The following is a 19,228-nucleotide window of genomic DNA, read 5'->3' on the forward strand; positions in this document are numbered from 1 at the left end:
AGCTAAGAAGACTGTTTGGTGACATTCTTTTTTGACATGAAGCCAATTTGCATTGTTGAAGGTATCAGGCTAAGAATAGAGAATAGAGTCAGGGGTTTGGCTTGAATTACTTAATCAGAAAACAGGTGATACATTCCTGTTAGCCTCCAGGATTGAATATACCGCACCGCTACTGACTGGTGCATATGGATGGAGAATTTAAATGAAATTAATACGCCTGTCACATATTAATATTCTTTCCCTTTAGGGAAGAATTATGTATTTTACTTAAATATGTATCATTATGGTTATCATCTAGGTAGTCATTGATGGGGATGTGATCGTTAAATATTTTCCCTTAACATTCTCCAAATGGCTGTCCATTTCCAAGTTCCAAGTAGGCCCTTTTAGGTTCCATGTAGAATCCTCTGTGGAAAGGGTTCAAGATGGAACCCAAACGGGATCTACCTGGAACCATTAAGGGTTCTTCAAAGGGTTCTCCTATGGGGACAGCCGAAGAACCCTTTTATGTCCTAGATAGCTGTGTAGATACGAAGGATCCAGCAAAATGTTGCATTCTCAAGGCGTTGCATCACAAATCAATCAATCAAATCCATTTCTCTGTTTCAATCTACACTGAGTGTACAAAACATTAGGAACACCTGCTCTTTCCATGACGTAGACTGACCAGGTGAATCCAGGTGAAAGCTATGATCCCTTATTGATGTCACTTGTTAAATCCACTTCAATCAGTGTAGATGAAGGGGAGGAGCCAGGTTTAAAAAATAATTGTTAAGCCTTGAGACAATTGAGACATAGATTGTGTATGTGTGCCATTCAGAGGGTGAATGGGAAAGACAACAGATTTAAGTACCTTTGAACGAGGTATGGTGCCGGGTGTACCGGTTTGAATGTGTCAAGAACTGCAACACTGCTGCGTTTTTCACGCTCAACAGTTTCCCGTGTGTATCAAGAATGGTCCACCACCCAAAGGACATCCAGCCAACTTGACACATCTGTCAACATGGGCCAACATCCCTGTGGAACGCTTTCGACACCTTGTAGAGTCGATCCCCCGACGAATTGAGGCTGTTCTGAGGGCAAAAGGGGATGCAACTCAATATTAAGGTGTTTCTAATGTTTTGTACACTCAGTGTCTAGTCTTGTGAGTGTGCATATAGTCAGTGCAAGATGGGGTCAATGCAGATAGTCTGTGTAACCATTTAATGAACTATTTAGCTGTCTTATGGCTATTTAGCAGTCTTATGGCTTGGGGGTAGAAGCTGTCTCGGAGCCTGTTGGTACGAATTGAGGCTATTCTGAGGACAAAAGGGGGTGCAACGCAATATTAGGAAGGTGTTCTAATGGAGCCAAATTACGTTTGCAGTGAACACGAATACCCTGCTCCATAGTGAATGCAAAATGATTCTCTCTCAGTGCCCAGAGATGAGCCTCAAAAAGCCCATCTCACTGGCTGACATGAGATCCAATATCATCAGGACTACTAATGACTGTATTATTCTAGTGTACGGGCGAGTGATGTAGTGATGGTGACAGCACTGTTTGTGCACCTGAAAAGGCTACATAGACTACATACCACTAGACAATGGAATAATTCACTACCTTAGCTCCTGCAAAAGGTTCCCAAATTAGAGGTCCCAGCTAGCTCGCATAGTCCTAATGATGTTAAAGATGGATGAAACCCCTGAAAACATGGATGAAACCCCTGAAAACCCCCAGAACTGCTACCTTTCTCTAACCCTTGCTAATGAAACTAGGCAGCTGATTGTGCCTGGGTACACATTGAGAGAGTGAGCCTCGGAGGGCAGCAGGACTTTTCAAGGTTTGAATAGACCCATAAAAGCCCCAGTAAAAAAAAAAAAAAAAAAAATGAAGAATGGCACCGTTTGTTTGTCTGGATGCTGCTGCATATTCAGGTGAAGCAAGGGGCATTGAAGAGTGATGCACTGTGCATATTGAGTTGGTGTGTTAGGGAAGGCATGGGTTTACTGTGCTGTGGGGAGAGAATGTCTTCTGTTGAAAGTGGACTTACTGTCTGTAACTACACGGGAAAGACTATTTCACCATCTGAATTGACATTTTAGTAATTTAGTAGATGCTCTTTTCCAGAGCGACTTACAGGAGCAATTAGGGTTAAGTGCCTTGCTCAAGGGCACATCGGCATATTTTTCACCTAGTCGGCTTGTGTATTCAAACCAGCAACCTTTTGGTTACTGGCCCAACACTCTTAACCGCTAGGCTACCTCCACCAATTTTGTTGCCTTCCTTCTCAAAAGGTCAATGTTGCCTCTTTCCATGACAAATGTAATATTATAACAATAACTATTATCGTCAGAATTCAATTTCGAGCAGACACATCTACAGTATATCCATCGCCTAAGACCTCAAATTGTATGTCATTTAAAGCTTTCATGGATCTGGTAATTTGAACTGCTGTCCTAAGATATTCAATGTCAATTGATTTGCGGAACCTTCTGGGTATATCCATATGCATCTACATTTCGGCCAACCCAAATTGGTTCACATGCATCACACGTCCGATGAGGGTCTATTACGGGAACCAATCTGCTTTATCAGGCTCCAACACATTTGACCAATTTAAACATGCTGACATTCTACGGTGATGGGGATACATGTACGTCTGCCAAATGCTGCTGAGCTAATTTGTCCCATAGCCTAGACTGGCGCTCTGATCGGTTGAAAGGGAATCTCTCTCTCATCTCTGGACTCCAGGGTGGAGGCAAGGGCCAACAGAGAGGCTCTGCTGTGCTACATTTTGACGTACATTTACATTTTTGACATTTAGCAGACGTTCTTATCCAGAGCGACTTACAGTTAGTGAGTGCATACATTTTTCATACTGGCCCCCCGTGGGAAACGAACCCACAACCCTGGCGTTGCAAGCGCCATGCTCTACCAACTGAGCTACAGGACAGCCGAACTGTCCAGACTTCTGGAGTAACAAGCTCAGCTGGCATGTGTGTGGATAACCTAGTAACTTTCAAAATAGAGACATGGAGAGAGGGAAAAAACACCCACCAAGACACAAAGATAATGCCCCAGGCTCCGCTCTCTAAGGAACAGTAGATAAAATAGAAAAAAGCTATTTTTGTGCGAGCGCAGGCATATGTAAGCTTACGTACATGTGGGTGTGTGTGTGTGGTGTCTCTCTAGACTCGGCAGGCGTTCTCTCATCTTCAGTAAAGGGCAGTGTTTTTGTCTTGTTGCTGACGTGAGAGGCTTTGTCTCCAGGTGTCCTCTGACCTGGACTCCTCTTATCTGGCCAGGCAGACTGGAGGAACCTCTTTGAAAGGGAGTGCACTGAGCTTCCGCTCAACATGGTAATGTGAAAGCGAGGACAGGTCCTCTGAGAGAGATGGAGAGCCAAGTCTACACTATTCATGTCCATTTCAGACACTACTGTTAATGCCAGTAAAGATAGATAGGCAGATATAGGAAAAGGATGGCTGGTGTGATTCTGAAGATCTTGATCAAAACCTATGGGATCTAAAATGTACTTCTGATGACAGTAGCATTTTGAGAAGTGCGCAATGCTAGCACGGGGTGACGTCTCAGAGACGACCTGTGTCTATATTTACCCTGTGAGCTGTCCTCTTCCCTCCTGTCTGTGTTGTTTGTTCATTTTTAGTTTTTGGCTTTCATCTCTATAGCCTTGATGCTTTCTTTAAGTCTGATAACACTTCAAGGCATCACCACTCTTTCATGCTACACTTCTCCTAAAGTGTTGGTGGCAAAAATTGACTGGTGAAATGTATTCCCTGTATTTCTAATAGGATAAACATAATTAAACATTCTTTTGAAAGTCCTCGCCCATTACAAAGGCAGAAGATAACTGCGTTTTGGGCTGATTACTTTAGAAATGTAAGCAGTAAAGAGGTGGGTGGGTGTTTTAAACAGCCTTTCTGACTCTCGTACTTCACATTTTACACAGGTTTTATATAATACTCGGTAACACTTTACTGTAGGTGTCCTTATTCATGCATTCATTAAGCCTTTATAACAGCTATATAACACATTACAGCATTTGTCATAAGCTGTCATAAGTGGTTTTAATAGTTATGAGAACGGCATAAGATGTTATAAAACTTGTTATAATGGATGTTATAATGTTGTCATATGCTCTAGTGTCAACTGTTAATAACAACTGCTATTACACATTCTGCATGACAACTTATATCATATGTTATTACATGCTACATAAGTGTCTACATACCAGATATTATAACAGGGTGTTATATAATTAACCAAACTCTGTGTGACATTATTACATTGAATGGAATGGAATCTTAATCACACTGCTAACCCTAATGCCTAACCCTAACCCTTAATCACACTGCTAACCCTAATGCCTAACCCTAACCCTTAATCACACTGCTAACCCTAATGCCTAACCCTAACCCTTAATCACACTGCTAACCCTAATGCCTAACCCTAACCCTTAATCACACTGCTAACCCTAATGCCTAACCCTAACCCTTAATCACACTGCTAACCCTAATGCCTAACCCTGACCTTAATTTAAAGGAATACTTCGGGATTTAGCCAATGAGGCCCTTTATCTACTTCCCCGGAGGCAGATTCACTCATGGATCTCTGTGTCCAGTATGAAGGAAGTTAGTAGTTTCGTGAGCTAATGCTAACTAGCGTTAGCGCAATAGACTTCCAGTCATTGCGTTAACGCTAGTTAGCAATTGCGCTAGCGCTAGTTAGCAACTTCTTTCAAACTGCACGCAGAGAGGTTGGTGGCACCTTAATTGGGGAGGACGGGCTCGTGGTATTGGCTGGAGCAGAATAGGTGGAATGGTATCAAATACATCAAACACGTGGTTTGGAGTCGACCCTCCACTACTACGTCATCGTCGTTAACAGTTGGAAAAATATCAGAGAAAGGCAAGCGACAGCAGCGATGTCCAGTATGGCAATACTTTGTGAATTTAAATGAGAAGGAAATGCAAACTTTGCGAGGTGGAATTTAGGTACAGTAATGGTAGTACAGGTGCAATGCTTAACCAGCTGGTAGCAGCGCAGCTGCATTGGGAATTTTTTCTTATCGTTTTAACGGAAAACCAATTGAAAAAAATGCATTTTAAACAGAATAATTGTTTTCCATTTCTCACATCCCTAGCTGTCACAAATCCAGTTGTACCCCAGAGCAAAAATCCTAAATGCATACAGCGCCTTCAGAAAGTATTCAAACCCTTGACTTATTCCTCATTTTGTTGTGTTACAGCCTGAATTCAAAATTGATGAAATAAATTGTTTTCCTCACCCATCTACACACAATACCCCATAATGACAGTGAGAACATGTTTTTAGAAATGTTAGCAAATGTATAGAAAATAAAATACAGAAATATCTAATTTACATAAGTATTCACACCCTTGAGTCAACACTTTGTAGAAGCACCTTTGTGTAAGTCTCCCCAGTCCTTAACGATTACAAGCATATCCATAATAACATAACGCAGCCACCACTATGCTTGAAAATATGGAGAGTGGTACTCAGTAATGTGTTGTATTGAGTTTGCCCCAAATATAACACTTTGTATTCAGGACAAAAAGTTAATTGCTTTTTTGAAGTAACTACAATGTTCTTGATCCATCCTCAGTTTTCTCCTATCACAGCCATTCAACTGTTTTAAAGTCACCATTGGCCTCATGGTGAAATCCCTGAGCAGTTTCCTTCCTCTCTGGCAACTGAGTTAGGAAGGATGCCTGTATCTTTGTAGTGACTGGGTGTGTTGATACACCATCCAAAGTGTAATTAATAACTTCACAATGCTCAAAGTCATATTCAATGTCTTTTTATTTTTATTTTCTACCCATCTACCAATAGGTGCCCTTTTTGTGAGGCATTGGAAAACATCCCTGGCCTTTGTGGTTGAATCTGTGTTTGAAATGTACTGCTCGACTGAGGGACCTTACAGATTACATTTACATTACATTTTAGTCATTTAGCAGACGCTCTTATCCAGAGCGACTTACAGTTAGTGCTTACATTATTTTATCGAACCCACAACCCTGGCGTTGCAAACGGCATGCTCTACCAACTGAGCTACATCCCCTGATAATTGTATGTGTGGGGTACAGAGATGAGGTAGTCATTCAAAGATATGTTAAACAGTATTATTGCACACAGAGTGAGTCCATGCAACTTATTATGTGACTTGTTAAGCACATTTTTACTCCTGAACTTATTTAGGCTAGCTGTGCCACTAGAGATCCTGGTTCGAATCCAGGCTCTGTCGTAGCCGGCCGCGACTGGGAGACCCATGGGGCGGCGCATAATTGTCCCAGTGTCGTCCAGGGTAGGGGAGGGAATGGCTGGCAGGGATGTAGCTCAGTTGGTAGAGCATGGTGTTTGCAACGCCAGGGTTGTGGGTTCGATTCCCATGGGGGGTATGAAAAATAAACAAATTATGTATGCACTCACTAACTGTAAGTCGCTCTGGATAAGAGCGGCTGCTAAATGACTGAAATGTAAAATGATAACAAAGGCGTTGAATACTTATTGACTCAAGACATTAAAGTTTTTAATTTTTAATTATGAAGTCCACATTGACATTATGTGGTATTGTGTGTAAGCCAGTGACTAAACAATCTCAATTCAATGAATTTTTTATTAAGGCTGCAACACAATTTTGGGGGGAAAAAGTCAAGGGGTGTGAATACTTTCTGAAGGCACTGTATGTGCTCCCATTTGTTTCTTGGAGATCCTGAATGGTTTTGAGATACTCTCAACTCATCCTATGGTATAAAGTAAATTCATAACAGTTTTAAAACACTTTAAATAATGTAACTTTGCTTAAGGTGTCTGTGCACACTCTATAACGGCATATGACATGGTCATGACAACCATCATTCCATTCAATTTAATGTGACACAGAGTTTAGTAAATTATATAACGCTTTCAAGACCCTTAAGTAGTATGTAATAACATATGACATGAGTTGTCATGCAGACTGTGTAATAGCAGTTATTAACAGTTGACAATAGAGCATAAGACAACAGGATGAACGGTCATCTATAACATCCATTATAACTAGTTTTATAACATCTTATGCCATACTATTGAAAACTACTTATGGCAGCTTATGACAAATGTTCTAATGTGTTATATAGCTGTTTGTAAATGCACGAATAAGGGCACCTACAGTAAAGTGTTACCTAATACTCTAATCACACACACCATCGTTGAGTGATTGGTACGATGTGTTTTCTATTATTACTGTTATTTTACATTTAACTCAGGTAGGTTGTCACGTTCTGTACTGTACAGTCCAACAAAGGAACTGAGTAACTGTAGGAGATATTCAGCCACTTTTGGAACTCAATGAAAAATAATGCTTATGATAATAATCAAACTAATTTTGTCGTTCAATGCCTTCATCAGGATGTCACAAACTGTGCACCACTTTTTCTCTCATTAACCATCATTTCAAAGGGGCGGGTTGTTATTATATATACGGAACAAAAATATAAACGCAACATGTAAAGTGTTGGTCCCATGTTTCATGAGCTGAAATAAAAGATCCCAGAAATGTTCCATACGCACAAAAACATTTATCTCAAATGTTGTGCACAAATTTGTTCACATTCCTCTTAGTGATCCCAGGATCTCCACATCCGGCTTCTTCATCTACGGGATCGTCTGAGACTGGCCACCCGGACAGCTGATGAAACTGAAGTGTATTTCTGTCTGCAATAAAGCCCTTTTGAGGGGAAAAACTCATTCTGATTGGCTGGACCTGGCTCCCCAGTGGGTGGGCCTATGCCCTCCCAGGCCCACCCATGGCTGCGCCGCTGCCCAGTCATGTGAAATCCATAGATTAGGGCCTAATGAATTTATTTCAATTGACTGATTTCCTTATATGAACTGTAACTCAGTAAAATCATTGAAATTGTTGCATGTTGAGTTTATATTTTTGTTCAGTATACAGTATCTTGCAAAAGTATTCTTCCCCCTTGGCATTTTTCCTATTTTGTTGCATTACAACCTCTAATTTTTGATTTGATTATTATTATTGATTATTTGGATTTCATGTAATGGACATACACAAAATAGTCCAAATTGGTGAAGTGAAATGAAAACAATAACTTGTTTCAAAAAATTCTAAAAAATAAATAACGGAAAAGTGGTGCGTGCATATGTATTCTCCCCCTTTGCTATGAAGCACCTAAATAAGATCTGGTACAACCAATTACCTTCACATAATTAGTTAAATAAAGTCCACCTGTGTGCAATCTAAGTGTCACATGATCTGTCACATGATCTCAGTATATATACACCTGTTCTGAAAGGCCCCAGAGTCTGCAACACCAGTAAGCAAGGGGCACCACCAAGCAAGCGGCACCATGAAGACCAAGGAGCTCTCCAAACAGGTCAGGGACAAAGTTGTGGAGAAGTACAGATCAGGATTGGGTAATAAAAAAATATCAAACTTTTAACATCCCATGGAGCACCATTAAATCCATTATTAAAAAATGGAAAGAATATGGCACCACAAAAACCTGCCAAGAGAGGGCCGCCCACCAAAACTCACAGACCAGGCAAGGAGGGCATTAATCAGAGAGGCAACCAAGAGACCAAAGATAACCCTGAAGGAGCTGCAAAGCTCCACAGCAGAGATTGGAGTATCTGTCCATAGGACCACTTTCAGCCGCACACTCCACAGAGCTGGGCTTTATGGAAGAGTGGCCAGAAAAAAGCCATTGCTTAAAGAAAAAAATAAGCAAACACGTTTGGTGTTCGCCAAAAGCCAAGTGGGAGACTGCCCAAACATATGGAAGAAGGTACTCTGGTCAGATGAGACTAAAATTGAGCTTTTTGGCCATCAAGGAAAACGCTATGTCTGGCGCAAACCCAACACCTCTCATCACCCGAGAACACCATTCCCACAGTGAAGAATGGTGGTGGCAGCATCATGCTGTGGGGATGTTTTTAATCGGCAAGGACTGGGAAACTGGTCATAATTGAAGGAATGATGGATGGTGCTAAATACAGGGAAATTCTTGAGGGAAACCTGTTTCAGTCTTCCAGATATTTGAGACTGGGACGGAGGGTCACCTTCCAGCAGGACAATGACCCTAAGCATACTGCTAAAGCAACACTCGAGTGGTTAAAGGGGAAACATTTAAATGTCTTGGAATGGCCTAGTCAAAGCCCAGACCTCAATCCAATTGAGAATATGTGGTATGACTTAAAGATTGCTGTACACCAGCAGAACCCATCCAACTTGAAGGAGCTGGAGCAGTTTTGCCTTGAAGAAAGGGCAAAAATCCCAGTGGCTAGAATTGCCAAGCTTATAGAGACATACCCCAAGAGACTTGCAGCTGTAATTGCTGCAAACGGTGGCTCTACAAAGTATTGACTTTGGGGGGGGTGAATAGTTATGCACGTTCAAGTTTTCAATTATTTTGTCTTATTTCTTGCTTGTTTCACCAAAAAAAATATTTTGCATCTTCAAAGTCATGTAGGTATTTTGTGCAAATCAAATGATACAAACCCCACAAAAATCCATTTTATTTCCAGGTTGTAAGGCAACAAAATAGGAAAAATGACAAGGAGGGTGAATACTTTTGCAAGCCACTGTATATCAAACATTAGAGAGTGATGCAGCCAGCTGAGTGTCACTCTACTGGACTCTATCATCTGTTTTGTGATCAGCTCTTAACAAAGACACTAAACAACACAAAGGCCAGATGCCACACTGCACCCGTGGTTGATCCCCTCTTTGTCATAAATTAATGTCTGTAATTAGATATCATATTGATGAGGACTCTGATATCATCTAACTCATTAGTAGCTCTGCTTTATGATCTGGCTAAGTTCTTCACAATGCAGCATCTCTGAATAGGAGAGAAAGAGCCCCCTTTCATTCAGATCAGTGGTGCTTTTGTGCTTTCAAATCAGCTGGTCTCCTCGGTTGAGCATTATGTTTCCTCATCTCCTTGATTTAGATGTGCAGGTGTTACTGCCTCGTTAAACCGTTGCATTGTTTTTAAGGCATCGAGGCACGGTGGTGACGGTAAAAAGATATTCTGTGATCATGACACCAAGGGTTGTTTCATCTTGTATCGTATGATTGTGAGGAGATTGGTATTCAAATTGTATTCAAATGGCCATTCACTCTCACAATAATCTGCATTGCTTTCTGCCTGGATGGCAAGTGTTCCGTGAAGGAGATGTGAATACAGCAGTCAACAAAAGGGGGAATCAGAGCGTTGCATTTCACACAAAATGCTGCTCTAATCTTCTAGCTGCTCAGAATCGCACAAAGGAATTTTTAAAAGCATTGCTGTGGCCATGCGTAAAAGGGAAAGATGGCATTGAATGCCCACTTACAGCTGAGAAGGGCTCAGCCATCAACATTGATTTGCTCAATGGGAAATTGATTGTCCTGACGTACACGTAAATAAGTATTGTCTTGTTTTGAGATATTATCTATATATTTTGTCTTATTAACCCTCATCAAAGAGGATTGATATTGACATAGGGGTGATGCAGCAACAATCACGATCAAAACGTCCAATTATATAGATCAAGCAATTCCCTGATATTATGTAAATGAATAGTCCTTTGTCAATACATTATTAAGATATTCCTCCCCTTCCTTCTAATAACCATGCATATAGTCTGTTTGAGCCTCTCTAGGGAGTTCTTATACTCTGGTTAGGTGGGAGGTTCTGAGGTACTGTAAGGTCATTGAGGGTTTCCATCCTTCTGCTCTGGAGTTGATTGTGTGGAAGAGGAGAAATGAGTGTGCCCTTGATTTGAGGCCTCCGTGCAAGCCCTCTTATTCCCCCGGCAGCCCTCTCCTGCTGGGGCCTGGAGTCCACCTTTACCCCCTCTCTCTCTCCGCACTGAGAGACACACACTGCTGCATTTAGAGAGACTGGCTCTGTCTGTGTGTTCTCAAAGTCACTTCACAGGATGGAGAATTCTGAAATTCTAACCTTGTCCTACTGTGTACGTCCTCTAGACAACTATCATTGTTATACAGTACATAAACACTACATAGCCAAAAGTACCCCTTAGAATGAGTGGATTCAGCTACTGCAGCCACATCAAGCACACAGCCATGCAATCTCCATAGACAGACATTGGCAGTAGAGTGGCCCGTACTGAAGAGTTCAGTGACTTTCAACGTGACACCGTCATAGGATGCCACCTTTCCAGCAAGTCAGTTAGTCAAATTTCTGCCCTGCTAGAGCTGCCCCGGTCAACTGTAAGTGCTGTTATTGTGAAGTGAAAACGTCTAGCAGCAACAACGGCTCAGCTGCGAAGTGGTAGGCCACACAAGCTCACAGAACGGGACTGCTGAGTGCTGAAGCGCGCAGCATGTAAAAATCGTCTGTCTTCGGTTGCAACACTCACTACGAAGTTCCAAACTGCCTCTGGAAGCAATATCAGCACAATAACTTTTCGTTGGGAGCTTCATGAAATGGCTTTTCATGGCCGAGCAGCTGCACACAAGCCTAAGATCACCATGCGTAATGCTAAGCGTCGGCAGGAGTGGTGTAAAGCTCACCACCATTGGACTCTGGAGCAGTGGAAACGTGTTCTCTGGAGTGATTAATCATTCTTCACCATCTGGCAGTCCGACGGTTGAATCTGGGTTTGGCGGATGCCAGGAGAACGCTACCTGCCCAAATGCATAGTGCCAACTGTAAAGTTTGGTTGAGGAGGAATAATGGTGTGAGGCTGGTATTCATGGTTCGGGCTAGGCTCCTTATTTCCATTGAAGGGAAATCTTAATGATACAGCATACAATGACATTCTAGACGATTCGGTGCTTCCAATTTTCTGGCAACAGTTTGGGGAAGGCCCTTTAATGTTTCAGCATGACAATGCTCCCATGGACAAAGCGAGGTCAATACATAAATGGTTTGTCGAGGTCATTGTGGAAGAACTTGACTGGCCTGCACAGAGCCCTGACCTCAACCCCATCGAACGCCTTTTGGATGAATTGGAACACCGACTGTGAGCCAGGCATAATCACCCAACATCAGTGCCCGACCTCACTTATGCTCTTGTGGCTGAATGGAAGCAAGTCTCTGCAGCAATGTTCCAACATCTAGTGGAAAGCCTTCCAGAAGAGTGGAGGCTGTTATAGCAGCAAAATGGGACCAACTCCATATTAATGCCCATGATTTTGGAATGAGATGTTCGACGCGCAGGTGCCCACATACTTTTGGCCATGTAGTGTACATGTTTGGCATGTCAATTACTGGACAGGATGGATAATTCTTGCCTGGTCCTACTTTGTATGTGATGTAGCCAACTACCATTGTTATACAGTACATACAATATACTTATTATATGTCTGGCATGTCAATGAACGAATGCAGAGAGGCACAAACAGACTGGACCACCAGGCTAGGAGAGTTCTGATTGTGCCACGAGGCATTCAGAAGCCCTCTAGTGTAGGAATACTGTATGTTTGTTTTATTGTTGTATCTTTCAACTAAAACCAGACATTCCAAAGTTAATGAATGAAGTGTCTGCTTTGAACCCAATAATTGTTATTCTTTAATATTTTAATGTAGTTCAAGTGAGTGGGATTAATTGTGAGAGACAATGCTGTTGATGTTACATTACCCTAATCCACTGAATAGATGGTTTCAGAGACTCTGATGGAGGGCTTAGAGACAAATCAAAATGAAATTATTACTGCATCATTTCAATTAGAAAACACAGTAAAAAACGATATGCAAATGTGGGACACATAGGCAAATTGTTGACAATTCAAACCTTCTGCAGCTCTTCGTATTCACATAATAATAATTAGGATCCTTTTATGTTCTGTGGCGTTACTGAAATGGATTCTGAGGATAAACTGGGGTTACGTCCCACCAGAGCCAAAAGTATTGCACTATGTAGGGAATAGGGTGCCCATTTCGGACGCAGCCTGGAACACGTGTCATCAGCCTGAATTTCCCCCAAACACTGCCTCCTCCTGTTTTGCTGGTGAAAAATGGCATTGTCCCTGAGATGTCTATGGGTGATGGATGAGGGCCTCTGGCATGTCTTAGTGCCTCCTCCACTCGTTAATAGATCATTACTTCTTACCAATGACGCTCCCATCCTCCAGTGGCTGTCACGGCACAGCGTCGCAGCCTGTGTCGTCTGTGGAATACACATCAAAGCTGAGGCTCATGCCGCACACAATCTGCCTGTGACATTTCCCTCTCTCACACTAATGAACCAAAGGAAGATTGGGGAATGAATTGGAGGAGGACACAGACAGACAGACGGACGGACGGACGGACGGACAGACAGACAGACAGACAGACAGACAGACAGACAGACAGACAGACAGACAGACAGACAGACAGACAGACAGACAGACAGACAGACAGACAGACAGACAGACAGACAGACAGACAGACAGACAGACAGACAGACAGACAGACAGACAGACAGACAGACAGACAGACAGACAGACAGACAGACAGACAGACACATTTAAGCTGTAGATTAGAATTTCAACCCATTGGTGCTGCATCTGAAGTGAACTGGCGCTGAAATGAAATGAAGCTAATTGTCTACCTACAGTAATGGCACAGGGGCCCGCTGAAGTTGGAGTGAGGGCATTTGATGAATATAGATCAGTATGCAGACTTTAGATTGGTGGAATACAGGGTCATCCTATTTCTTGAATAAGCAATTGGGGAGATTGCAGACACCTGAGATTTCAGGTTGCATTTTCTTAGGGATGCTGTTTCCCTCTCTGCTCTGTTTTGGGACCCAATTGATTTAGAGCAGATGAAACCCATTTACCATAATCCGGTGAAGCATGTGTTCAATTTACAGCAGTCTGGTGTACCCCTCTTCTGTGAATCCAATGATATCTTCCTGGATGTCACATTAACTAGTCTCTTGAATCATGTTGATTTCCTGGCCTGATTTCTTGTACCTGAGCATGGAGGATGAAAATGGAAAATGACATTGGGATATGTGCCCTCAGCTCTCGAGACGATTCTCTTTCCTCTGAAGTCTACTCCCGTTCTCCATAACATTTCTTGTGGAATACTTTTTTTGGCGCCTACCATCCGATGCATTTATATCAAAAGTACCATGATGGTATGACTCAGCAAATCAATGCTTAAAAACAGCCATGTTGTGGTGGTGTGAAAGAATGGTATTTTATAAAGATAATTAATTTTGATGCACACGTTAGCACTTTTTGGAGAAAAACTCATTAGCAATTATAACACTCCAATAGGACATGAGTGCCGTGTCTAGACTCAAGAAAATGGATTACTCACTAATGGGATGCTGTGCTGGAGCCTCAATCACTAATTTGTTCTCAGGCCCCAAGAGCATGGGGTGAGGTGTTTAGTGAACTACGGGGAGCTCCTAAAGTATTTGGACAGTGAGAATGTTGTTGTTGATTTAGCTCTGTACTCCAGCACTTTGGATTTGAAATAATGCAATGACTAATAGGTTAAAGTGCAGACTGTCAGCTTTAATTTGAGAGTATTTCCCTCCATATCGGGTAAATCATTTAGAAATCCCAGCACTTTTTGTACATAGTCCCCCTATTTTAGGGGACCAAAAGTATTGGAACAAATTCACATATATGTGTATTAAAGTTACTACATCAGGCTTGTCACTCTACAAATTTGTTTCGATGCATTTGCTGTTTGTTTTGGTTGTGTTTCAGATTATTTTGTGCCCAATAGAGATGAATGGTCAATAATGTATTGTGTCATTTTGGAGTCACTTTTATTGTAAATAAGAATAGAATATGTTTTTAAACAATTCTACATTAATGTGGAGGCTAACATGATTACGGATAATCAATGAATCGTGAATAATGATTAGTGAGAAAGTTACAGAGTCATAAATTTCATACCCCCAAAAAATTCTAACCTCTGTTATTTTTTTTCTGCCTATTATTTGCACACACTGTATATAGATTTTCTATTGTGTTTTTGACTGTACGTTTTGTTTATCCCATATGTAACTCTGTGTTGTTGTTTTTAGCACACTGCTTTGCTTTATCTTGGCCAGGTTGCAGTTGTAAATGAGAACTTGTTCTCAACTGGCTTACCTGGTTAAATAAAGGTGAAATAAAATAAATAAAATACATTTTAATGGTGAGAGGTTAGCATGTCTTGGGGGTATGATACGCTCCATGACTAAAAGTATGTGGACACCTGCTTGTCGAGCATTAATATGGAGTTGGTTCCCCCCTTTGCTGCTATAACAGCCTCCACTCTTCTGGGAAGGCTTTCCACTAGATGTTGGAACATTGCTGCGGGGACTTGCTTCCATTCAGCCACAAGAGCATTACTGAGGTTGGGCACTGATGTTGGGCGATTAGGCCTGGCTCGCAGTCGGCGTTCCAATTCATCCCAAAGGCGTTCGATGGAGTTGAGGTCAGGGCTCTGTGCAGGCCAGTCAAGTTCTTCCACACAGATCTCAACAAACTATTTCTGTATGGACCTCGCTTTGTGCACGGTCACATTGTCATGCTGAAACAGGAAATGGCCTTCCCCAAACTGTTGCCACAAAGTTGGAAGCACAGAATCGTCTAGAATGTCGTTGTATGCTGTAGCGTTAAGATTTCCCTTCACTGGAACTAAGGGGCCTATCCCAAACCATGAAAAACAGCCCCAGACCATTACTCCTCCTCCACCCAACTTTACAGTTGGCGCTATGCATTCGGGCAGGTAGCGTTCTCCTGGCATCCGCCAAACCCAGATTAGTTTGTCGGACTGCCAGATGGTGAAGCGTGATTCATCACTCCAGAGAACGCGTTTACACTGCTCCAGTGTCCAATGGTGGCAAGCTTTTCATCACTCCAGCCTACGCGCATGGTGATCTTAGGCTTGTGTGCGGCTGCTCGGCTATGGAAACCAATTTCTTGAAGCTCCCGACGAACAGTTCTTGTGCTGACGTTGCTTCCAGAGGCAGTCTGGAACTTGGTAGTGAGTGTTTCAACCGAGGACAGACGATTTTTACGCTCTGTGCGCTTCAGCACTTGGTGGTCCCGTTCTATGAGCTTGTGTGTCCTACCACTTCGCGGTTGAGCCGTTGTTGCTCCTAGACGTTTCCACTTCACAATAACAGCCCTTACAGGTGACCGGGGCAGCCCTAGCAGGGCAGAAATGTGACAAACTGACTTGTTGGAAAGGTGGTATCCTATGATGGTGCCATGTTGAAAGTCACTGAGCTCTTCAGTAAGGCCATTCTACTGCCAATGTTTGTCTATGAAGATTGCATGGCTGTGTGCTTGAGTTTATACACCAGTCAGCAATGGGTGTGTCTGAAATAGCCGAATCCACTAATTCGAAGGGGTGTCCACATACTTTTGTATATATAGTGTATTTGTGCGTCTGTAACTTTCTCACTCATCATTATTCACAATTAATTCACAACTATCCGTAATCATGGTAGCATCCACATTAATGTAGAAGTATTTAGAAACATATTCAATTATTTTTTTTACAATAAAAGTGACTCCAAAATGAAACAATACATTATTTACCATTCATTTCTATTGGGCACAAAATAATCTGAAACAAACAGAAAATGCATCCAACAAGTTAGTAGAGTCACAATCTTGATGTAATCATTGTGTGCTTGGAATATGGGACCAAATACTACACTTTTGACTACTTTAATACACATAAGTGAATTTGTCCCCTAAAATGGGGGGACTATGTACAAAAGTGCTGTAATTTCTAAACGGTTCACACAATATCAAATCCTAAATGCTGGAGTAAAGAGCCAAAACAACAAAACATTTGTCACTGTCCCAATACTTTGTGTGTGTGTGTGTGTGTAAAAGCCTGTATGTAGGGGGATCAGGGGGCACATAGACAGTGAGCAGAGGTCCTATTCATGGAGACCCACCAACAAACCAGAGCTTTTAATTCAGTGTAACAGGAATTAAAACTCAATTTGCCTTGAGTAATAGCCAGCCAGACAATGAGCAATCTCTTTTGTCTTGTGTCAGGCATTCATTCGATGAATCCTCCTTCTCACCCCAGCTTGACCCCATTCACTCTTTTTATTAAAAACAATTTTGCTCGCTATTTTCCCCTCACCCTGTATCGATCCCAGCCGGGTTTTAGAGGCACTTTTAATTTCATTGTCATTTGACACCATTTGAGTAGCTTTAAAACAATCAAGAAAATCCAATTGGCAGATCCATTATGTTGGCTGATGTGGAGGTTAGGGGCCTGGGCTGGGCTCCCGGGTGTTTGCCCTGGGATGTGTTGTCACCAGGGGAGCAGGGGAAAGGAACAGGGGGGATTTTATTTGAAAGACATGGGAAGTGAAGCAGATCAATCCCATCATGCTTTAGGGCTGTGAATAGTGCTGTGCTTTCTTTGATTACTTCCTCATTAGCAGTATTTGTTTTAAAGCCAAAGCGATGCTCTTATACTCTGTGGATTCACCCAGTCCAAGCCTAGGGTTCCATCCCAAATGGCACCCCATACCCTATATAGGGCACCACTTTTGACCAGGACCAATAGGGCTCTGTTCAAAAGTAGTGCACTATGTAGGGAATAGGGTGCCATTTGGCACGCAGCATAGTCTCTGGAGGTCCTACTCAAGCTGTGGCGGACAACGTAACATAAGCCCTTTGCAGTGGGCGAGTGTTAGCGTGAGACTGGCTTTTCTCCTTTGTTGCAGACTCATGGTGCTGTGAACGGATGGGCTTGAGATCACTCTGAGTCCTGTGTGTCTCGTTTTTAAAGACCTTTAGAGAAACTTTTAAAATCCCTCATCCGGAAATAACTATCCCTAACTCTGCAGGACCTCTAAAATGAAGAACAGTCAGTGCTCAGGGTTGCCAAGTCTGACGAGGGAGTGTGTGAGGAGTGTGTGAGCTAAATAGTGGAGAAGATTCAGAAAAAGGTCACACTAATCATGAGGAGAGAGCGAGGAGATTTTACAGGGGATTGAGACTCAGATCCCTTTATAGTTACTGTAATGTAATGCATCATCTGTGTCAGCTGTCCACTGTAGAACTGTCAAAGCCTACACAGGCTATTACAGGCAGTGGTTGTGTATCTAAACTGAGGGATTACAAATGGAAGTCACAAAGCAATTGACTCAGTCACTCTCTTTATAATAACTGTTTCTTCTTAATCATTATTCTTAATAATTTCCTTATGTTGACTAAGGCAATGCATTCAAAGCTGTAATGTGAGCATTAGGATTCACTGAAGACTAGAATTCGATTTTCATAATATTATATTTTCCTCTTATGACAATATACAGTATGTGTTTTATAGTTAGATTGATGGGCTGCTTACTCTACCGTACTAATCCTATCTCTCTCTCTCTCTCTCCCTCTCTCTCTCTCTCTCTCTCTCTCTCTCTCTCTCTCTCTCTCTCTCTCTCTCTCTCTCTCTCTCTCTCTCTCTCTCTCTCTCTCTCTACCTCCTTTCCCAGCCTGTGAGCTGATGACCCAGGGCATCCTGGCTCTGGTCACCTCTACGGGCTGTGCCTCGGCCAGCGCCCTCCAATCCCTGACGGACGCCATGCACATCCCGCACCTGTACGTCCAGCGCAGCGGTGAGGGCTCTCCACGCACCGCCTGCCAGCTCAATCCCAGTCCTGACGGACAGCGCTACACCCTAGCAGCGCGCCCGCCCGTCCACCTCAACGAAGTCATGCTCACGCTGGTCGGCGAGCTGCGCTGGCAGAAGTTCATTGTCTTTTATGACAATGAGTACGGTAAGTGTGGAGTACAGAGTGACGCCCGCTGTGGCTAGCTAGTGAACTTGCTTCAAAGCTGGAGCTAAAAGGATTCTGGAGCATGGTGGAAGGAGGTTGATGACGAGGGGTATGGGCGTGAGGGGTGAAGGGTGGGGTGTTTCCAACGACACAGGTGCTCCAATCAATGAAGCCCCATCTTAAATAATACCACAGCACCACCTCACCTCTTACTTTGCTGATTGCTACTTTATTGAGGAAAATGTACTTACTGTGATATGTGGTTGTCCCACCTAGCTATCTTAAGATGAATGCACTAACTGTAAGTTGCTCTGTAAGTTGCTAAATGACAAATGTAAATGTATGATGAAATGTACTATACAGCAGCTCCGTGATTGGATCCATGATTTTACAGCATGTTCCTTGCAGCTCAATGCTTTTAGATTAGAATACAATTTCCTATTTTATATTGTTCCATTATAGGTCTATATGAGTCTACATTTGTGAAGGTATAGAGAGGCAACAG

General features: G+C 42.4%; 1 protein-coding gene across 1 annotated transcript in view; it reads left to right on the forward strand.

Annotated features, from left to right (window-relative positions):
* The window catches only part of LOC311100383 (glutamate receptor ionotropic, delta-1-like), a gene marked incomplete at its 5' end in the record, with an annotated part of 495,891 nt that overhangs the window by 219,438 nt on the left and 257,225 nt on the right, over positions 1-19,228 (forward strand). Inside the window, one exon of the mRNA XM_084141276.1 lies at positions 18,439-18,723. Coding sequence (XP_083997402.1) covers positions 18,439-18,723 — 285 coding nt within the window. The remainder of the gene's footprint in view (positions 1-18,438; positions 18,724-19,228) is intronic.

The sequence above is a fragment of the Coregonus lavaretus genome (assembly GCF_964263955.1).
Source record: "Coregonus lavaretus genome assembly, chromosome: 25".
Taxonomy (NCBI): Eukaryota; Metazoa; Chordata; class Actinopteri; order Salmoniformes; family Salmonidae; genus Coregonus; species Coregonus lavaretus.